The 22,868-nt window shown below is 47.3% G+C and overlaps 1 protein-coding gene across 3 annotated transcripts; it reads right to left on the bottom strand.

The window, feature by feature from the left end:
* Window positions 1-1,741: 1,741 nt before the first annotated feature.
* On the bottom strand, window positions 1,742-22,868 carry UFD1 (ubiquitin recognition factor in ER associated degradation 1). 3 transcript variants are annotated; one of them, XM_084820360.1, is made up of 13 exons: window positions 22,574-22,868; window positions 21,665-21,752; window positions 19,418-19,550; window positions 15,681-15,713; window positions 13,881-14,002; window positions 12,242-12,372; window positions 10,977-11,049; window positions 10,613-10,681; window positions 9,134-9,199; window positions 8,232-8,279; window positions 6,745-6,833; window positions 4,633-4,714; window positions 1,742-2,460 (listed from the first exon to the last, which is right to left on the bottom strand). In XM_084820360.1, the coding sequence occupies exons 3-13, from the start codon at window positions 19,536-19,538 to the stop codon at window positions 2,386-2,388; spliced, it is 909 nt and encodes a 302-aa protein (XP_084676486.1). In that variant the 5' UTR covers window positions 19,539-19,550; window positions 21,665-21,752; window positions 22,574-22,868; the 3' UTR covers window positions 1,742-2,385. The 3 variants fall into 3 exon arrangements, with proteins under 3 accessions (XP_084676486.1, XP_084676485.1, XP_084676484.1); XM_084820359.1 differs by lacking the exon at window positions 22,574-22,868 and adding an exon at window positions 22,252-22,320; XM_084820358.1 differs by lacking the exon at window positions 21,665-21,752.

Genomic DNA, 22,868 nt, shown 5'->3' with positions numbered 1-22,868 from the left:
AGCTGGGGGTGGCGACGGCCGACAGGAAGCTCTAGCGTGGGCTGGTCCATGAAGTCACGAAGAGTCGGAAGCGACTGAACGAATAAACAACAACATGGAGAAGGTCAACTGGTTGTCATTCATGGCACATCTGGTTGAATTGCTCAAGGTTAGAACATGTTCTACATTATGGTTTGGTCATTTCAACCCTTGGAAGGTGGGACTTTAGCTTTACTTATTTCTGATAGAAGAAATACTCTGGTTCAAGGAACAATCGCCCTAGTAAGGACTTTGAAACAGAAGGAAAATTGAGAGAACAGTTTTGGAGGAAGATATTACACCAGAACTTGACCACACTTTTCAGTGGGTGGTTTCTTTCAGCGCATACATCTTCAAGGGAAACGATACCTGGCATTTGAAAAAGGACAATATAGTGTCAGACTCTTTGGTAAAGGCTGATCTGTGGCATTATTCCTGAGAGCTGTTCTAGAGACAGAGGCCAACTTGCAAGGAGAAAAAAATGGAACGGAAAACCTTTAGGGATTAGAGGAAGGGAATGTAAATGTTATTTTGTTAACTATGTCAACTATTAAGAAACAGTCTCTTAGGGTGCAATCCTATGCCTGTTTAGACAGAAAAAAAGCCCTACAACTCCCAGCATGCCCCAGCCAGCCATACTGGCTGGGGAATGCTAGGAGTTGTAGGACATTTTTTGGGCTAAACATACATAGGATTGCACTTACAGAACTGAAATGGGCTTTGTAGGCTATCTAGTCTAAGGGTGGGCAACTTGTGGCCCTCCACGTTTTAGCCTACAACTTCTATCTTCCCTCACCATTGCCTATACTGCCCAGGGCTGATGGGAGTTGCAGTCCAACAACATCTGGAGGGCCACAAGTTACCCATCCCTGCGATAAACTATGAATATGTCCAAAAAAACTTGAGCAATGGAAGAGCAAGTCTCAAAAGCAATTTGGTTTGATGAATCACCCAAACACTGAAAAAGGTAGAAGTCTTCTATTAGCAAATAAAACAATGAAGCAGAGTTCCCTAAGGTTTCCCATCTCTTCCAGGCACTTCCTTTGTCGTGGAATATCCTACTTCTGACACCTGCTTCAAGCGTGGACATTTTTCCTACACGGAGATCGGTGTCCTTTCTGAAGTGCAATGCGAATTATTATATTGGCACAAGTAGACAAGTAAAGATCTTGGTGCAATCGTAGACACATTCTCCCCTCCTGGATATTGAACTTCACTCTATACAGGAAAAACAAAACAAAACACCCGACCTAAAGTGTAAAGAACCCACAAGAAGCTTATTTTCCAAGTGTGGAAAGTTAACTTACAGGAAAGCAACATAGCTAAGAACATTCTGTTACTACCATCATTATAATTATAAACCGGGGATATCAGGCCAGCCCAAGACATTTTGCTGCCTGAGGCAAAGCATGAAATGATGCCCAAGTAACAATTCCAGGTACAGAAGATGACTGGAGCGACAGCTGAATCTCACTTGTATGCTAGTGATGGGGTCAGCATCCTCTGCGAGACCTGAGAGCATCCAGCTGCTGTAGGGTGTGCAGGGCACGCCATGTGGCACATCCAGAGAGAACTCTGTCCTCTAAACAGGAGTGGGCAGAAGGTAAATCTCCAGATGTTTTGGACTTCAACTTCCAGAAGCTCCTGCCACCATGGCCAATGCTCAGGAATGCTGGGACTTGAAGTCCAAAACATCTGGAGATCTACTTTTTGCCCATCCCTGCTCTAACAGAGGGGAACGGCTCCCCCCTCAGCATCTGCTGCCTAGGGTGGTTGCCTCACTCTATCTCATGGGTGGACAACTTCCAGGGTCGGTGGGCTGCATGGTTGCCCCAGACCCCACTTGCTTGAAAATCAGGTGCATGCTCCACGCATGACTTGTTTTAAAGAACCATTGCTGCTTTTTTCTTTTGCCACCACCATCCTATCACCACATCTGGGCAGCAAATTTGGTGGCGGGGGTGAGCGGAGGCTGCAAAAAAGGACAGGGGGCCACATGCAGCCTGTGGGTCACATGTTGACCACCCTTGCTCTACCTAATGGTAGGGCCGGCCCTGTAAGATTAGTGCCCAGCCTCCCAGCTGAACAATCAGAAATCCACCACACTTAAGCATTTTGCTAGCCCTGCTTCACGGGTTGACCAGAGACCAGTCTTCATCAGCATGCACCTGCAGCTTCATTTTCTACTGAGAAGTACAAATCCCTGCACCCAGAAGTCCACTTTTAAAATACAAGACAGGAACAAAATGTTCTTGTGCAGCTTATGAGCAAGAGTCTCCCTTGTCTTAAGAAAGAAGATCTAAAAAAAATAAGGTCAGAAATGGTGCACTGTGATTTTATTGTCTCTCAGTCAAAAAGATCCAGTATTTAGGGTTTTCTTCCTTTCTTGCGCAGTGATTGACCTTCTCCAGAAAAAGCAATGAAGCGGCTTCCAGAGTCATCCTGAGAATTGAAAGTGAGGGGAGGGAATTTTACTTAGATTAGTTTTATTATTTTTCATAATCAATCTCTCTCTCTCTCTCTCTCTCTCTCACACACACACACACACACACACAGCAAGTGACAATGCTCTGTCCAAACACCATGAGTATTTCCAATTACCAAACTTCTATGAAATGTGATCAGTTCAAATTTAGCTGATGTGTTCGTATTAGAGTTCTCCATCTCTACTGGCTGTCAGTCTATTTCCAGGCTCAAGCTTTTAACCTTTAGAGCCCTAAACAGCTTGAGAACAGGTTACCTGAAGGAATGTCTCCTCCCATATTTACCTATCCAGTTAAGATCATCATCTCAGGCCCTACTCCAGGTGCCCTCACCAAATGAGGCGAGGCAGGTGGCTACAAGAGAGAGGGCCTTTTCAGTGGTGGCTCCCCATTTGTGGCATGCTCTCCTGAGAGAGGCTCACCTCCACCTTCATTATTGTCTTTTCAGCACCAGGCGAAGACCTTTTTATTCTCCGTGGCATTTTAAGCATGTTTTTAGTGCTTCTACTGCTTTATTTTGCTGCTGGTTTTCATTTGGTTTTCTGTGCAGGAATGGTTTTAGACTTTGCTGTTGGTATTATCTTGGTTTTATTTTGTGCCGTTTTTGTACTTTAATGTTTGTAATGTATTATATACTGTTCAGAGAACTTTGGTTACTGGGTGGTTTAAAAGTACAGTAAATAAAAAATAAATAAATTTAACATCCAGAGTTATAAAAAACTTACAGAATGGTTTGCAGGGCTGTTTTTCTAGTGCAAATTAAGTTCCAGTGCAACTAGAGGTAGTAAAAAAATGTCACCAAAAATGTCGTTTTTGGTTTGGGGTCAGAAGACGTCTGCTTCCTTCACCTGGTTTTGTTTGAAAAATGCCATGGGACATTGTTTTTCTGCCAGTATATTATCACTGGCTGAGACAAAAAAGCAACCCATTACCAAAAATCAAGAGATTTCTTGGACCATTTTTTCATCTCAGGTTCTCAAAAAGAGAACTCTGTACAGACACCTCAACATGGATCACTGGATCAATGTTTACTGGATTTTTTTTTACTCCAACATGTTAACCCATCTCAGCCAATGTACCCCAACAGCAAAAATCAGTTGATTTCTTGGCATGCTTTTTTGTCCTGGATGCTTTTGTGTACAGAAAGAAAACTGTAAATAGTTTTATGACTGCATGTACAGTGTCATTTATTTTTCCTCTCTAGTAAGGACATGTGAGTCACTGACAACTGTGATGTTCTATGTTTGTAGATTTGAGATCTATTTTTTTTAAAGGGTTAAATTGCAGGTGATGGGAAAGACCACTGCCTAAGACTCTGGAAGCTGCTGCTGGTCAAAGGAGACAACACTGGGTTAGATGGAGAAATAGTCTGATCTGGTATAAGGCAGCTTCCCTTGTGGCTAGGCAGATAACACTAGGAGGTGCAGCAGACATGCCTCCAGTGGATACCAAGGCATAAAAATGGCATAGAAGACAGCAAATGTCCTCTGCAGTAGCTTTCAATGTTGCCTTCACAAGAGCAACATCTACCCACTTAAGCTAAGCTTCATTCCAAGCTCCTAGGAGAACATCACAGCAAGAAGGAGACCAGCCTGGCCTCATATATCGGCGAGAGAAGGAACAGCTGCAGGGAGCTTGTTTCGCCCTTCCCTGCCAGAAAGAACACCTATAGGAACTTTAAAACTAAGAACAGGTACCTTGAGTTTTGCTTTCCCCCACTGCTCCCAATCCTTTTACCTTTTGTGTCATGTCTTTTAGACTGTAAGCTTGATAAGAGTTATTATTAAGATTAGTATCCTATTAATTAAGATTATGATAATTAAGAGTAATTATTAAGATTATTGTCCTATTATTAATTATTAAGATTATGATAATTAATTAATACTCTTTCTAAGCTGCTCTGGGAGCCTTTTTGGGTTGAAGAGCCAGGTAAAAATTCTGTAAGTAAATAAATATAAATGATATTATGAGTAATTAGCTATATTTTCCTCATTGTTCTGACTTTACAACAGAAACGACTAGAAGCATTCTAGCAGGACTGTCCGTATGTCCATTTGTTGGTGGGCTGAACCACCGGTGAGATGGTTAGTTCCTTACATGAAATTCCACACTAAATCATCAAGGTACTCACCTCTTCGATTTTTTTGACCAACGGCCGTGAATTTCTGATGAATGTGATCTTGCCAATTTTGAACTCATAATTAGGAATTCCTCTGCAGAAGAGACAGTTGAGATTTAAAATATTTATATCCCACCCTTCCACCTTAAGAAGACCCTCCATCTCCCAAAGGCAGGTCACAATTCAAAGAAAAATATTAAAAATAAATCCAAATTAAGCAAAACATTAAATTAATTTTCCTTTTCCTTGGAAATAAGGGAGGACTACAAGAAAACGTGATGTGTTTTTCTATGATAGTTTAGTGCTCATATGCCTAGATACCCTCCCTTAAGAGGATCAAGTGTGCATTTATATTCAGCAATGGAGACTATACTGCACTGCACTAGCAGTGGTAAAGCCTCAACACTGATTGGCTGAGCTTGTGAGAAGGCACAGAATGCTCATGAACATTCTAAGTACTCAGAGAAGGAAGCTGTCAGAATGTTTGAAGTTCCACTATGAAGTATTAGGAAGGAAGAAAAAGTTGTCAGTTTGGCTGGGCAGCGAGCTGGGAAGTAAGGACCTCAGGAAACTACAGAAGGTGGGGACACGGAGAAAGGAGGGCTAGACCAAAACAGAATGTTGGGACAGGAAGAAAGTGGCCAGGAGAGCTTTTGCTCAGTTTTGGACATGAGCTGTGCCCATTCCTGGTGCCATCAGACCTGGGCATGGTCCAACATACATTAGCATCATCTCATTTGGACTATTGTAACACAGTCTTTCTCCACTTCTGCCAGCAACCAGTGATGTGGATTTCCTCAGTCCCAGCTCTACAGCATAAGGTTGTTGAGGCACAGGGCAAGTTCTCTTACACTTTTATCCCACACTCTCTCCAAGGAGCCCAGGGGTGGCAAACATGGCTTTCCCCCCCTTTTACCCTTACAACAACCCTTGGAGGTCGGTCAGGGCGAGAGGAAATGACTGACCCAAGGTCACCACTGAGCTTCATATCAGAAAGGGCCATGAAGCTTGAACCCAGCTTTTCCAGACCAAGTCCAATGCTTAAACCAACAGTGGTTCTACATCAGGGCTGAGAAAGCCCTGCATTCCCTCGGGGGTTAATCTGTTAGGTGCAGCATGCCGCTGGTCGGTGCGGCTCAGAGCCAAATGTGGGCAGTTTGCAAAATTGGCACACTTTCACACTCCCTCTCTATACTACCCCATCCATCTCTCTCTCTCTCTGTGCCACTTCATCTGTGGGGGCCACATGAGATTAGGCTGCAGGCTCCCCACCCTTGCTCTATATATAGAAAACAAGAAAGGGAAAACATGACACGGGGCTGTCATTTTTTTTAATGGCAGCCCCATGTTTCTTATAATGGCCAATTCCCTTCCAAGCCAGTTTTTGTAAGCCATTTTCAGCCCGAGGGCCAAATTAAATCCTGGAGAAGCTCTCGGGGGCTGCCTTCCACTGGTGGGTGGGGCAAAAGGGGCAGGGCCAAAACCACCAGCATATTTTAGCTTAAAGCGCTTACTGCCAGTAACTAAGCCTTAGGGGAGGCATTTCAACCTTTTAGAATGGGAGGAAAAACTGCACAAATGGTGGGAAGCCATCAAACAATCAGTCAGGGGAAGGGTGTGGCCATCTGGGGAACGCCAGAAGGCCAGATTTTGTCCACAGGCCCAAGGTTCCCCACCCCTGTTATAAGCCATGGATTATATCCAAGCTCACTTCAGACTTCCCTGGAAAAGCAGCTAATTCTGGAGTTAGCAGCTGCTGTCAGCTTTTGAACTGCAGAGTTTCTTTCTCACATAACCAGCAGGACACAGGTATGACCTCTGCAGAAGCAGGATCTCAGATTGGGTAGAAGACTTCTCCCCCTTCTGGACTGCTGTCACATCTCCCACATGGTGTGGCCAACCATCAATTCGGAAGGGGGAGTGGCAAAAGAGCTCAGATTTGGGGAGGATACAGCAGAAATTGATCAAGGTCTTCAGGCAGCCACCACACCAGTAGCTTTCCTATCAGAGCTCCAAGCGAAGTTGTCTCACACGCTGAACACATTGTGGCAGCAGACAAAGATGCAACAGTCTAAATGGACCTTGCTGGGGGGACGCACAGCATTGTTCCCAAGGAAAACCCACCTCCGGATGTCTCCTGGTTTGATTGGAGAAGGACTTGCTTCAACACCTTTCTTTTTCCCATCCAGCCTGTTCCCAGATCCGGAAAATGCCTAAGGAAATAAGAGACGCACAGTCATTTCTACATCATCCTCAAGTCATTGTCCTGTAAAACTAACACCCTGAGTTAGATTTCCAAACCCCATGTTGCTGAACCACCTTTATTAGGCCAACCAAAAGGTCACCAAAAACTGGGCAAGCTTTTGAGAACCCCAGATCCCTTCATCATGCAAGATGTTATAAAAGGCGGGAGGGGGTGGGGAATGGGGAAGGGAAAAACGTTGACTACATGGTGAAGTCACATTGTCCACAAGTTCAGACTAGTCCTAAGGTGTAGTTTGGGAGGAGGAGTCTGCAGGTCATGTGATGGTTACAGGAAGGTTCTGCTGCTCCTGGTTCTGCTGTGAAGGAGGAGGCAGGAGGGAAATATTGGATCCTCCATTTGAGGGGAATACAAAGTCCAGTTATTCTCAGAAGAACTGGTCAAGGGTGCAATCTGTATTCCACTGAACAGTCCAAGTCCCACTTATCCCGGAGGTTCCCAGAGGCCAGCACCCAAAGAAACAAAGCAGAAAAACGACAAATGACTGTCTTTGACAGGTGACCTTTAGATCACAATTTGTTCTATGTTCTGCAAAGAAATTTTGGTCTACGCTAAATATTGATTCTCAACATACTAGAGCAGCCTTCCCCAAGCTGATGCCCTCCAGATGTTTTGGACTACAACTCCCATCAGCCCCAGCCAGCATGCCCAATGGTCAGGGATGATGGGGGCTGTAGTCCAAAACATCTGGAGGGCCCCAGGTTGGGGAAGGCTGTACTAATGTCTTACATTATGCGAGACGTGCAAATGCGTTCACTGTCACCAACTCCCTTCACGCAGCGCACAGTATCTGCTTCCTTGGCCCTTCTCCCTAAACTCCCAACTTATTTCCTTAAGATATTGGTTTGGATTCTCATAAGAATAAGTAGTCTGCAATATTTGCTACAATTCTAGAAAGCACTTGTAATCATTCCTTCTATTTCTGATGTTCAGGTTGTGCGTGCCGTTCCTTACATAGCCAAAATGGCAAACCCACGCACACGAGGGAAATTTCAGCTGGCAGGTTTGCAGAAGTAACCCTCCTCCCCCCAAAATCTATAGGAAATAAAAATTAAGGCAAGGAAGAACCCCAAGAACAGTCCAATGAGGACCGAGTATGCTCAATGGCCATAGAATATTAACTAATGACTAGGGGACAAAACCCAGAAAACTGGGTGGGGTGGGGAACAGAGTATCCCCAAGGAGGGCACTGAGCAGGAACCCTCCACACTGCAACATTTTGCTGCAGACCCCACTTGGTCTCAATTATTTTTCAAGGCTAGTACTTCTCGACAGGAAGCACATGCTCTTGGTATTCCATGGCGGATAACAGCCCTTAAGATCATCAGCTCAAGAAAGAGAAACTTACGCGGAATCCCAGGTCGCTCACATAGCCACTGTGATCTGCCTCAACATCCTGGAAAGCAAGTGGGGAAAGGAGTTGATTCATTTGATAATCATGGCTCCACCGTGCAATGTAGCATAAAGATTCCGAAAGCTCCCTACAGAATTACAGTCTAAGAGAGCAATGCTATGGGCCCTGGGTGAGTGTCCCAGGGACTACAGGGTTGTTTGGATTCCCCCTTCCGAGGTTGGAGAGGGCGCTCTGACCTTGGAACGGGGAGTTGGAGATCCACCCCCCCTCCCCCTTGCAGCCAGAGTGGAAATAACTGCACCAGCTGCCCTCTGAGGTCGGAAAAGTGACCTTGGAGGAGGAGGAAAGGGGGCGTTCCAGTGGGCGGGGAGGGGAGTAGACCAGATTGGCCAGGATACAAGCTATCCTTAGCCTCCCCCAGCCTCCTCCTTCCCCCCCCCCGCTCCAAAGCATCCTCACTAGATGGGCTAAAAAACCCATCTAGGGAAATCTGCAGGACAGGATGACGGGGAGGTGAAGATCACCTCCACCGCCCCTCCCATCCTGTGTTGGATGACCAGATGTCTCCGAGTTCTGGGGGTTTCGATCACTGAGGGCACAACAGGATTGCCCTCTGAGTGTGCCTTTCAGTCCAGGGGACAGAAGGCCCAAGTAAGCGGATTAAGCTACATGGGTAGCACAATTCAGGTGCAATCCCATGCATGACGGGCTGGGGAATGCTGGGAGTCGCAGGATTTTTTTGCATAGGATTAAACCCGCAGAAAATGAACTGCAATTAAGAAAAAGAACTTGTCAACCAGAGACAAGTTTATTGCCCTGCTATCCCTGCTTCTTTCCAAGTTATTGGGGGCGGGGCAGGGGAGAGAGAGCAGAATATGCAACGAGAGGCAACTTACTGTGGACTCCTCATGCTGTGTCTGTCTCTCTGGTTCTTTATAACCCAAAGGCGCATCAAAATCTACCTGTGTCAAATCAAGACAACATTCATCATGAGTAACTGAAAGCAGTCCATGGGAAACCACCAAATGATCGGTGGTCAAGAGAAAAGGGTGTGGCCATGGGATGGGAGTGTGGCCATCTGGGGGCTGGACTGGAACACGAGGAGGGCTGGATTTGGCTTCAGCTTCTACACCTCTGGCTTAGCATAATTTGGGGATTCCCAATGATTCATTTGTGGGATAACAACAAATATTTATTATTATTATTATTTCATTTAAGTACTTTCAGATGGCCAAAGTGCTGCACACACATTATCTTGTTGCAATCCTTACAAGCCTGTAACTAAGGCCAGTATTGCTATTCCTATATTGCAGACGGTGGGAGAGAAACGGCACAAAAGCCAGGAAACCCACCAAACCATCAGCAGTCAGGGAAAGGGGGTGTGATAATCTGGGGAACTGTGGAGGGCAGAACTGGGACCCCAGCCAGGCTGGATTAGGCCTTGGGCCTGAGGTTCAACACCCCGAATGTGCAGCCTGCCCTTCAGTAGCTATTTCAAAGGCTACTGAAAGGAAAGACCTTTCCCCAGGTAGCATCCTGAATTTTGTTTTGGTACAATTTTTATTTTTTGCTTTGGTACAATTTTATATGGCTGGTTATGTAATTAAATTCTTGTAACTACTCTTTACACTTTGTATTACAGATTTGTTTTATCTAATTTTATTAAAAATTTATTTAATGGTAGCTCCATCCTAATTTTGTACTTTATAAGTTCTCTTAAACCCATTTTGCTTTGTGTGTTGATTCTGGTTTAAGATAAGACCTTTATGCATATATGTGCAATCCACAAAACCTTCATTCAGTTAATAACACCTCTTCAGACCTATTGCCTAATTAGCAAAATAAAGCCTGTCAACTCAAACGGGCTCCTCCTTCAGGCAGGGACCTCCTGACCCAATGTCTGAACAGCCGCCAATCTGGAGGACTGCCTCCCACCTCCTCTCAACTCCGCCCGCTTAAGTCTGCCCCAAACTCTGGCATCTGTCAGTCCCAGTCCCTCCCCCACTGACAAAGGGTGCATTCCCAAGGGGAGACGGGGGTGTGTGTGTGTGTGTGTGACAGTCTCTGAACCTGGGCCTCTTGTTTGATAAGCCTCTGGGAAGATTCATCCCTGGCTCCTGCAGGGTCTTGGGGAATTTCCTCCCCCGCTCCCTGTCTTGGCTGGGCTTCTTCTAGCTCTGCCTTTGAATCTGAATCAGAGTCCAAAACCAAATCAGGGAGCCTGGTCCCAATCCACGGTAGTCATAGCATCATAGAATAGTAGGGTTGGAAGGGGCCTACAAGACCATCAAGTCCAACCCCCTGCTCAATGCAGGAATCCAAGTCAAAGTTGAAGCAGACAATGAATGGGACACTGACGCCCATCTCCAGCTTACGTTCATGTCACACTCTATGATGGACACAGCTTTGTCCGGTTTGGTCTCCATTACTCGAAGCTCATAGATCTAAATAAAAAGAAAATGTCACTGTCATCATCGTCTCCCCTACAACAATTCTGGCCTTGCCATTCTTCCAGCTCTTTTTACTCCCCACCCCCTCAGCCCCCTAACTCTTTGATGAAAACGGACATAGTCAGTCATCCAAGATCTCCTTCACTGGGACACAGCCCTGCTTGCAATATTGATGGTGCCATTCTAGATCTCCTCCTGGGCTCCACTGTCCATACAAGCAGATTAGAAAGCACGAACTGGCTTCGGATGAGCTCCGTCAAGCCACCCAGCTTGAAATGGCACACATTACCTTCTCATTGTAGTTGATGGCAATCACATCTCCAGTGGTCAGGCAAGCAAAATTTCTCAGAGCGTTTTCCAAACTTCAGAGGATGTTAAGTTGAAATACAAACTGAATTTGCAGCATAAAGGTTATGTATCACATCCGGATCTAGGTCACCTGCTGGTTTTAACCTTACCCAGCTCCATTTGGCTGCTCATCTCTCCTGCTGCAGCAGAGGGAGAGATGGGAAGCAGGCCCCACTCCTCCTCCTCTCCCCGAACTGTGTTGCATTCAAGCTGTTCTTTATAAGAACTTTGCAACTATAAGAACTTTGCAACTATAAGAACTGGCACTTGAGGTTGCACGTTTTTCCTTCCTTCCTCATCTTGTTTTTCCTTTTGTGTCGCGTCTTTTAGATTGAGTGGGCAGGGTCTGCCTCGTTTGTTACCAACCTTACATAAGTTGCTCTGGGGACCTTTTCACCCAAATAGCTAGAGTGAAAAAAAGCTTTAAATACACAAATGGACACCACTGTTAAGAAAATCTGCCATAGAAGAATGTGGCCACTCACTTTCTCCTGCGTTTTATTCTCATGAGACAGGCGCTCTCGCTCCTCCCCTTACCAACCTCTTCAATCCTGGCACCCTCCAGATGTGTTGGATGGCAACCCCCATCAGTCCCAGCCCACATGGCCAGGGCTGATGGGATCTGTAGTCCAACACATCTGGAGGGTGCCAATGAGGGAAGGCTGAGATAGAGAAACCACTTACACTGCCAGAGGTTTCCAGCTGAAGCCAAAGAGGCCATGTTAGTGGAAGCTGTCTGTGAACCGGCCCGTTGGGATTCTCAAATGGCCTAACAGTGGCAATGGGAGGAAATAAAGGAGCTATGCAAGCTGCTGAACCCTACCCCCAAATAGATTCGGCACCTTGGATAGCTCCTTTAGAGTTCTGGCTAAAACCCAGAATAGATTCACAGCCCTACAGAAATTGGAGCCACCAGCCTCCACTGGCACTGAGTTCCCCACCACTGGTATAAAAGTGTGGGTAGACTCCAACTCAAGCCCTATTTAGAGGAGACCCATTGAAACAAATGGGACTTCAGTTAGTCGTGACTCAATCCCATTCATGTCAATGGGTCTACTCTAAGTAGGGCTTCAGTTGGATTCTACCCTGTGAACCCCATTGGAAGAGGCAATCCCACTTCTTCCCCCACGGTGTACTTCGAGGCTCAACGCTACAGCTTCAGCCCGCTCCCTGCTCACTTCCCCAGAGATACGATGAAATGGATACACGGCTTTGGGGTTGGTGATGTCCAGGAAGTCGGGGCTCTGCGGCTGAAATTTCGAGTAGGTGGCCACCTGGAGGTTGACGCTCTCCACCTGTACCAGGCCCCCTTCCTCCAGCAGCAGGTTCTGCATCATCTGCGGAAAGAAACAAGGACGTGCACGCCAGCACTCCCTTCAAAAGAGGCGGGCAAGCGATGCACGCTCGAGCGCTAACGGATTGGGACATTCAGCTTCAGAATACAAATGAAAAAACAGTTCTATCGTGGTGCTGTCTAGCTGTTGAGAGAGTAGAACATGCAATGTATTTTCCCCCTTTACTTTACAGGCAAAAATATGGGTGGGATCCACTGGATGATTGGAGATTTTCTTTATGGTTCTTCAGAACAGCACAGTCCTATGCTGGCTGGGAAATGCTGGGAGTAGTGGGCCTTTTTTCTGTCTAAACATGCATAGGATTGTGCCCTCAGGGTGCAATCCAATGGGGATGGGCGGCTGCCTCTGAACTTGGAGGTGACCGATTATCCAATGCAGGGCGGGCAGAGCGCGGAGGGGATCTTCTCCTCCGTGCTCCGGCTGCCCTGCATTAGTGGCTAGACAGCCGATTTCAGCTGTCTAGCCAGGACGGGTCAGAGTGGTGTGTGTGTGTGAAGGCCAGATGGCACATAGGAAGCCTCATAAGGACACTTCTGCTGTCCCCTCCCCACCCCCTGGAATGCCCCCCTTTCCCCTACTCCACACTGCTCTTCCGAGCACAGAGCTGGGGCTGAACCATGCCTGCTACAAGCCAGCGGGGATGGGGGCAGGGAGGTGGTTTTCTGGGAAAGCAACGGAGGTATGAGTGGTATAAAGCTTATGAATTGTCCTCCAGATGAATGCTACTTGCACTAAGAGTTCTGAGTCTGTCTATCCAGAAGGTTTCCCTTTTGTCAAGCATGTCAGTGTTTTTTGTTTGTTCTATGGGAAGCAACTGTAAATCAGATAGACTTTCTCTCTCTCTCTGGTGGTGGGGGGTGCGTGTATGTGTAGAGAGAGGGTGGGTGTAAAGGGGCACAACAGCAAAGTAACAAGGAGACTCTTGATCTGCTACGGATGCAGTCAGTTGCTAGCAACACTTGAAAGAGTGGTATATTGGCATAACTTGCAAATGGACTTATATGCAGATATTTGGTCTGCTTTTACTGAAGTTTATGTCCAACCTTTTTTTCTTCTCTCGAATATTGTAATGTTAGAAATAGAGGATTTTGAATATGTTGTTGTATTTTTATTTCATCCCTTTTTTTTTTTTAGGTTTCGTAATGTTTTCAGTTTGTTTTGCAAAAATTCACAATAAAAGATTAAATTTAAAAAATGGATGCAGTCAGTTTTAAGTAAAAATATAAGAAAGGCAGACTCTTGATATCCATTTATCACCACAGCTACTGCTGAAGGCAGAAGCCAAAACATTTAGCACTAAATATATTTTGAAATTACTCTGCTGTTACTCTGCTCTGTCTTTCATTTATATATTACACGTACGCACGCACTCACTCTGTGTGTGTGTCTCTCTCCGATTGTTCTTCACAGTGTGCCCTCATTTGAAAGCAGCCCTTGCAAAAGCTCGAGTCAGACCCCCCCAATTTGGAAGAACCGGAGCGTCCACTTACCCAGTGTGGCAGGTAACAGATGCCCTCGTCAGCCACAAACTCAAGCACACCACAGTGAGTCATACGGTCCGAATTTTTATTGGTCAGCTTAAACAACATGGGATAGGTGATATTAAGTCGGCCTAGTGAGAACACGGGAGAGGAAAACACTGTGTTATATAAACCGGAACACCTTCGAAGCAATCCTACGCTCGCTGGCTTCCTTGGGAGTAAGCCCCACTGGGCTCAGTGGGATTGGCCTCCAAGTAAGCCTGCACAGGATCAGGCTGCATGTAAGACGATATAGCCTCAAAGAACACCTACGGCAAAAGGGCTTATATTTCTTTAAGGCAGCCTTCCCCAACCTGGGGCCCTCCAGATGCTTTGGACTTCAACTCCCAGCAGCCCCAGCCAGCATGGCCAATGATCAGGAATGCTGAGACTTGTCGTCCAGAACATCTGGAGGGCACCAGGCGGAGGAAGGCAGATTTATAAACACAAGTTAAAAAAAAAGAAACTTACAAAGTCAGCCATTAATAAAACCTAGGTAAAAACTAATACATACTCTTCTGTCAAATACAAAGTTCCAATAAATATTTACAACAAAAGCTTAAACCTAGGGATGTATCAGAAATTTGTTTCACTTTGGTTTTGATCAAAGTTTACCCAGCTTGCACCTTCTAGATTCAGACTCAGGAACAACCTGCGGTCAAAGGCCGTACATTTCCAAGCTTGCAGTGTGATTCGCGGGCTCCCCCTCAATGTGTTCGGCAGCGTGCATACATTTGAAAATGTGCATGAAAAATGCAAACTTTTGAAAAATGCACACAAATACGCTCTCATCCATGGGAGAAGAATGCGTACATTTCAAAGACGCACACAACTGATGTGCACATTTGGAAAAACATGCACAAAAACACGTACGGATTTTCATGCAAAGCTTGTAACCTGATATGGAGTCGACTCGGAACCAGCTTCGAGATAGGATCAGGAGAACTTCAGCAAACTCGAGTTTTGCTGATTGGTACATCCCTCGTTTAAAAAGCTCAGCTCAGTGGCCCACAAAGCCCATCTTAAGGAAAGGCCAGAGGAAAAAAGTGGGTCTTAAGAGCAAGTCTAAAGGCCTGGAATGATGGGGCTTGACACATCAGCTGGCACTGTGTTACATCATCTCTGGCCCTCCCAATGCTGGGTTCCAACTCCCATCAGTCCCAGGATGATGGCAGTTGAAGTCCAACAGTGCCTGGAGGGTCCTAGTTTCCCCTCCCCTGATCCAGGTTTTGGTTCCGTTTTGGCTCCTACATATTTCAAATATAGAAGCAGCCCTATTGATCACTGCATTGACTCTGGTGCAATCAGGTTACCATTATTGTGCCCTTCCTCTGGTATGGGATGTCAAGAGGAAATAACTGTAGTGTTCCCATAGCAGCACTTTCAAATGCAATACCAAACCTACATTCTTACAGTGTAATCCTATGTATGTTTGGACAGAAAAGCTCCCGCAACTCCCAGCATGCTGGAATGCTGGGAGTTTTAGGACTTTTTCCTGTCTAAACATGCATACGATTGCGCCCTTCATTGCTTTCTTCTTGCTTGAATGAGCTACAATGTATGCACTAAGAGAACATTCAATCTGATGCCACGCATGAGCCTTCCCCAACCTAGCACGCTCCAGATGTTTTGGACAACAACTCCCATCAGCCTCAGCCAGAATGGCCCACAGTCAGGGATGATGGCAGGTTGTAGGTCAAAACATCTGGAGGGCATCAAATCGGGGAAGGCTCTTCCACATCACACGTATGCCGGAGAGAATTTACTCACTGAGTTGATCCAAAGCCGAAGGAGGCATAATTACTGCAGAAACAAAAAACAAAAGAAGTTACAGAAAGATTAGTTAAAAAGGAAAGAAAACACAGGAAATTCCAAGCATCGACTTTCAGTTGTTTCCAAAACACAGAATATTTAAAGGTATCTTAGGGCTTAATTGCAAGTGATATGAAACTGCCATCAAAAACAGAAACCTGGGATCTGGTCCCCCTCCGGTAACCCTAGTCTAGGGTTACGCTATTACCCTAACAACAACAAGAGTTACCCTGTTACCCTACTCTCAGGTTACCCTAGTAACCCTAATCTAGTCCCCCTCCAGTAACCCAGGATCTAGTCCCCCTCCTCTTTCCAGTAACCTGCAGCGAAATGGACCCAGTGCTAAACTTCATCACACTGAGAGTTTCCCTGCAAACACCCCCACCCCCAATGATGTGGAGCAGGGCTGGGGAACCCACAGAGCAACAAAAGCCAAGGGAAGAGGTATTCTGTACTACATGTTATGAAGAGGCTGGGGGATTTTTGTCCCGTGGGCCAGATTTGGCCTGCTTCTCCTTCCCATCTGGCCGGCAAAGGCCTCAGGGAGGTTCATTCCCCCTCAAACAAGGAACAGCGGGAGGGAGAGCAGCTGGTGACCGAGCTGCAGCCTGGACGACTGCTCCTCAAGGCCATGGCTGCGTCGGCCTCACTCCTCCCTCGCTCACCGCCCCGATCGATTCAAGACAAGATGGGCATGGCTCAATATCAGGGTGCTATAAACTCTCCTTGTGCCAAGACAAGGAAACAGGTTCCACCCACACAGTCTCCTGCAGAGGATGCAACAGAGGGCACACAGGCAAACATTTCATTTTCCTTTCCATCCCTCTACCGCCCCATAGCCAAAGTATTCTGGACGGTTCACAAAAATTAAAAACCATTAAAATACATGATGCAAAGTATCAACCCATTCACGTTAAGGGCATAAAACAGATAGCACAGATGACAACAACATGTACCTAAAACAGTTTAAAACTATCAGCCAGAGAGGATCCCGGACCTGATCGAAAAGCCTCGTTAGATGCCGCCAAATGCCTGAGAGGAGAACATTAGCCCAAGCGGAACATTAGCACACAGCATCATTGCTAAGGGGCCACCCCCCGCAGTCTGGCACTGAGGCAGGAAGGAAAGCATAGATTAGCTAGCCGGACACCAGCTTTCCCCAACCTGGTGCATTGGCCATGCTGGCTGGGGGATGAAGCTCTGCCCCAACACATAAGGACGGCACAGGTTGGGGAAAGAATGTCTTATACCAAAACAAGTAGGAGCAGCAGCTGTCGTAACTGGAACACAGGGCTAGCTTGCCAGAGCCGTGTGGTCTACAAGTGAAGGCAGACAAAGGATTTTGAGAGGGAGAGCAGGGGCCATTCCACTGGCCCTGCTAAAAAGAATGATTGCTTTCTTCTACTACAAGCAAGGAGGATCTTGGAATTGTGGTAGGTCACAAGCTGGCTATGAGCCAACAATGTGATGTGGCTGCAAAAAAAGCAAACGCTATTTTGGGCTGCATTAATAGAAGCATAGCTTCCAAATCCTGTGAAGAACTCGTTCCCCTCTACTCAACACTGGTTAAGGCCTCATCTTCAGTACTGTGTCCAGTTCTGGGCACCACACTTTAAGAAGGATGCAGACAAACTGGAGAGGGTTCAGGGGAGGGCAACGAAGATGATCAGGGGACTGGAAACAAAGCCCTACAAGGAGAGACTGAAAGAACTGGGCATGTTTAGCCTTGAGAAGAGAAGACTGAGGGAAGATAGGATAGCGCTCTTCCAGTACTTGAAAGGTTGTCACAGAGAGGAAGGCCAGCATCTCTTCTCGATCATCCCAGAATGCAGGACACGGAATAATGGGCTCAAGTTGCAGGAAGCCATATTCTGGCTGAACATCAGGAAAAACGTCCTGACTGTTAGAGCAAGATGACAATGGAACCCATTACCTAGGGAGGCGGTGGGCTCTCCCACACTGGAAGCATTCAAGATGAAGCTGGACAGCCATCTGTCAGGGATGCTTTGACCTGGATTCCTGCATTGAGGAGGGGGTCAGACTCGATGGTCTTATAGGCCCAACCGTACTATTCTATGATTCCTCCTCCCTCTCCATTCTTTTTTCCTTGTGTGTCATGTATTTTTAGATTGTAAGCTTGTGGGGAGGGACTGTCTTGTTTCGTTGATTATACGTACAATATCTGGGAGCTTTTTTGGCTGAGGAGCTGCATAAAAAGGTTTCAAATAAATAAACTGGACTTTGACACTTGTGTTTATTAGACAGACATATACCAGCAGCCTGAATGCTGCTATCCTGGCTCCTGCTATCAATGACCAGATGGGTTATCTGCCTTTTTGTTTGGTTTGGAGTGGCACATACATCTTCCATTTGTGTAGATGTTGGTCCTTCAGCTTACCCCTCTTGTCCAAAATTGTCACAAATATTAAAAGCAAACAAAAAAACAGTCACAAACTGCTTTTGAGAGTCCAGGCACAAGTTGGTAACTGCACAGGCACAGCCCAATAGGGGCCCTCCATATCCAGGTTTTCCCCATTCAGACCGAACCACTTCGAAAACCTGCAGAACTGGCTTTTTCAGGGCATGCCCCAGGAGGTAAAAATGTACCTTCGTTTACAGAGCAGTGAAGGTGCCATCAAACCACCTGAACCACTCCAAGAAGCTTACATCTTTTCCCCACCTCCTAGTTCCCACCACTCCAGTTTCCTCCTTTCCCATATGACAGGGGTGGGGAACCTCAGGCCTGGAGCGCCAGTTCAGTCCTCCAGGGTTCCACAGATGGGCACACCCCCTCTCCCTACCGCCCCCCCCAGGCACCAATTGTTGGATGGTTTCTCAGGTTTTGTGCATTTTTTTCCTCCATTCTAAAACCATGCATGCAGTGAGAGCTTTAAGCTAAAATATGCCGGTATTTGGGGGCACACTCCTTTTGCCTTTGGCCCCACCCTCTCTTGCTTTTGGCCCTGCCTACCATTGGGAAGCAGCCCCTGAGAGTTTCTCCAGAACTGAATCCAGCCCTTGGGCAAAAAGAGGTTCAACACCCGTGCCATATGGCCACACCTACACTTGAACCTTACCTCTTGTTCCTATTTCTAGCCAAGCTGCTGTTCCTCTCTTCCTCTGGTCCAGCCTAAGACATTCTGCTGCTTGAGACAAAGGAACAGCAAACATCTCCCGCCCCCCTCCACCATCCTCTCCAAAGTTCTAGTCAAAAAAGCAAAGTGGATCCTGACAAATGCCTGGAAGAGAAGGCTATCAATGTCTACTAATGGCTATATGCTACCTCCAGTACCAGAGGCAGTATGCCTATGGATACCAGTTGCTGGGGAACATGGGCAGGAAGGTGCTGTTGCACTCATGTCCTGCGGTTTCCCATGGGCACCTGCTTGTGGTTTCCCATGGGCACTTAGTTGGCCACTATGTCAACCGAATGCTGGACTAGATGGGCCCTTGGTCTGATCCAGCAGGGCTCTTCTGATGTTCTTAACCCCCAAGTCTAAAGTATGCCCACCCCTGGCTTAATCCTCAAAGTGCTGCAACCTACGGAAACGAATAAGACTTTTGCCAGAAGTGCTCGTTCAAGATCTCAGCCGACCTTTGTGGTTTCACGCTAGTTCAGGTAGTGCCCTCCTCCGCGAACAACACACACGAGCCTTCTAGAGAAAGACTGATGCCAAAGAAAAATCAACACTTACTTTTCCCGCCTTTCTCCACATCCGACCTGTCATTTGGCCCGGCGAGCATGGACACTGAGAAGCAGCGGTACTGAGTCGAGAAGCGGTTCTGGAACACCCGGGGGATCGGATGATCGAACATGTTGAAAGAAAACTGGGGGGGGGGGGGAAGAGAACACGGGAATGCATTATGGCTACTGCACTCATGTCCTGCTTGTGCAGTTCCCAGGGGCAAGTGGCTGGCCACTGTGTGAACGGAACGCTGGACTGGATCGACCTTTGGTCCAATTCAGCACAGCTCTTCTTCTGTTCTTATTAGAAGAGCCGGGTGCTCCATACACAAGATACCGAAGGCCAAATTGGTTGTGACATTGGGAAACCTACCTTTTACTTATAAGGTTTAATATAAACCACAGCATGTGCACCAACAGTTTTGATTGCGGCCACAGTACTGGGGGAGGATGGGTTTAACCCTCCACCTACCATTTCCCCCCCGCTTTTAGCCAGCTAACAAGGCACTCCCAAATAATTAGGGAACAGATTAGTTTTAAAACGTAAGGGTGCAATCCTATGCATGTACAGACAGAAGAAAGTGCTACAACTCCCAGCATGCCCCAGCCAGTCATGCTGACTGGGGCATGCTGGGAGTTGTAGCACTTCTTTGTCTAACATGCATAGGATGGCATGCTAAAGTACTAAAAACAGCAGTCTCAAGAGAGGCCTTTTCCTCTCACGCTTCTACTGAGAAGAAGAATGCTTCTTTTCAGACGGTATTTGCTCCAACATAAAAAAGCACCATCTAAGAAAGTATGTCTCCCCCATCCCCACTTCGAATAATTTATTTTAGTCATAAACAAATTTATGGAGATTTAGGCAACTTATCTAGGAATATGTTTTGCAGAACTCAGTGGGACTTACTTCTGAGTAGACATGCAAAGAATTACACTGGGAAATAATTCTAACCTATTAGAGAACCAGTGTGGTGTAGTGGTTAGAGCTGGGGACTAAACTGGGGACTCCCAGGTTCAAATCCCCATTCAGTTACCCTCTCAGCTTACCTACCTCATAGGACTATCATATGAAGTTAAAATGGAGGGGGAAGGAACCTCGCATGCTGCCCTGAGCACCTTGGAGGAAGTGCAGGATAATAAACCGTATAATAATGTGAGTCGGACATGACTGAACAACAACAAAAATAATGTGACAAAGAGCTTAGGACACCAGCTTTTCTTTAATAGGACAGTCTTTAATGATATAATTATATATAAATATATAAACAGCATCCTTCTAGGATCCAGAGCCTACTTGTTTACAGTGTTGTTTGCCATTTTAAACACACACACATATATATATATATAAATATATGCATATTCACACTGTAGCGTAAAGGTTATGGTGTCAGACTAGGACCGCGGTGGGTGGGAGAGGCCACACCAAGGTTCAAGTCCCCACTTAGCTTTGATGCTTGCTAGGTGACCTTGGGTCAGGAACTACTATTTATTTTATTTACAATACTTGCATACCGCTCCATATCTAGAACAGATTTTGGAACGGTGAACACAAGAGATAAAACAGTAAAAGGATTAAAAAGATTAAAACACTAGATTAAAATTATGATATTTTTAAAAACAGAATACTAATAGAAACTGTGGCTGGTCAATTAAGGAATGCCTCCTGGAACAGTGCTATTTTCAGGAGGCGCTGGAAACAGCACAGTGTCGCTATCTCTCAGCCTAACCTACCCCACAGGGTTGTTGTGAGCACACACAAAAAGGCAGGGAGACAATAACCTCCACCACCCTGAGTTCCTTGGAGAATATACGTACACAGTGTTCGCTCCAGGTTTTTGAGGGCCCTTGGGCAAGACGTCCTCACTGGGCCTGCTCCCTCCGGGAGTCTACCTTCTCACTGCAAGCCCTCGCTTACTTGATAGGCCGGCAGCCACGAAGCCAAGCAGACCGTGGCCTCTACTGCTTCTCTTTCTCAGCCGGAGCAAGGGGCAGGTTAACAGGCAGGTTGCAATGGTGAGGAGGAGAACTCCCCAAAGGAGCACCGCCGGGGCCCTGCTGGATTGTGGCCTCTCGGCCGGTGGCCCACCACGCCAACGCCAGCCCTGTGCATACACACCAACTCATACAGACATCGGGCCAAGCGATTCATTCACAGGTTTCTATTAATCACCAATTAACCACCGCTGTGAATGGTCACGCTACCTGTTTTACCTACCCTTAAGTAGGTAAAACCTAAACTTAAAAACTTAAAACTTACCCTTCGGTCGAGTTGCGCCGGCTGTCATTGTTGCACTCCTTTGCCGTCTTATCCTCCACTGTTTACATTTCCCCTTCTGTCTATTCATCTATTATTATTATTATTATTATTAAATTTATTGATCGCCCATCTGGCTGGTCACCCAGCCACTCTGGGCGATGTACAACGTACAACGAAACAGTTTAAAACAACAAAATCCTACAATAAGAACATTTCCTAAAATACCTGAACCCACCCCAAATGCCTGCCTGAACAGCCACGTTTTTAATGCGCGGCGGAAGCTCGTCTACACGCCCGGTGGCCCGGAGGTTCATCCTCCCCGCATCTGACGTCGCAAGCGAGAGCCCCCGAAAGCTTCTGCCGCGGCAAGGCCGCAACTCGGCGGCGGAGCACCGCGCAGGCGGTCCTAGGCTCGATCCCCGGGATTTCCAGGCAGGGCCGGACACATGAAACCCCGGGGAGCCGCTGCTGCCGGTCCGCGTCGACAACACTGGGCCAGACGGGCCAAGGGCCTGACTCGGCGCGAGGCAGCTTCCCTCGGCCCGCTTCCCTGTGAGCAAGCCCCCCCTGAGCAGCGTGGGGCTTACTCCCGAGTAGGCCCCATGCGAAGCCTTGCTCTGCGCCTCCCGAACCCAGCTGAAGCGCGTCTTCACGGTGCCCGCCGGGCGACCGCGCGCGGAGGTAACACCCAGCCTCCGCCCTCCACAGAGCGGGCCCATTGAAATGAATGGGGGTGACGTTGCCCAGGGCTGGCGTAAATCCCATTTGTTTCAACGGGCCTGCTCTGCGCAGGGCCGAGGCGCGACTTCACGCTGTGTGTTCAGCCTAAGGGACAGCGCCTTTCAGCCGGGATGGCTCCGCATTTCCTCCTCTGGCAGGATTGATCCCTCTCCCCGAACAGGGCCCTACCATGACGGCGGCGGCTTCCTCGGCTTCTCTCTCCCCCGCCGGCTCTCGCGGCCTCCCCACAGGGCGGCCGCCGCCTCCGCCTCTTCCTCCTCGGGGGCTCCGGCGACGCAAACTTGGCTTTGGGTCGCCGACGGGAAGCCTCGCAGTCGCTGAGGGAAACAGAACGAGGGGCGGCGAAGCCTCCCTCAGCCTCGCTCCCTCCCTGCTGAGGGCAGATCGAGGCCCTTTCTGCGCAGGCTGGCCTTGGCGACTCGGAAGCTTCCGGCACGCAGCCCGACTGATGGGCTTCTGAGGG

The sequence above is a fragment of the Heloderma suspectum genome, chromosome 13 (assembly GCF_057233095.1).
Source record: "Heloderma suspectum isolate Gila_16-S chromosome 13, 16-S_ref, whole genome shotgun sequence".
Classification (NCBI taxonomy): domain Eukaryota; kingdom Metazoa; phylum Chordata; class Lepidosauria; order Squamata; family Helodermatidae; genus Heloderma; species Heloderma suspectum.
Note: the sequence above shows the minus strand (reverse complement) of the source record. Positions and strands in the feature narration are given on the sequence as shown.

Excerpts from the sequence above, each read along its gene's own strand:
- UFD1 (XM_084820358.1), bottom strand. Across the intron at positions 14,003-15,680 it reads TTCGGCTTTGGATCAACTCA|GCCGACTTAATATCACCTAT; the intron begins GTGAGTAAATTC and ends TGTTCTCACTAG. Across the intron at positions 2,461-4,632 it reads TGGTCAAAAAAATCGAAGAG|GATGACTCTGGAAGCCGCTT; the intron begins GTGAGTACCTTG and ends TTCAATTCTCAG.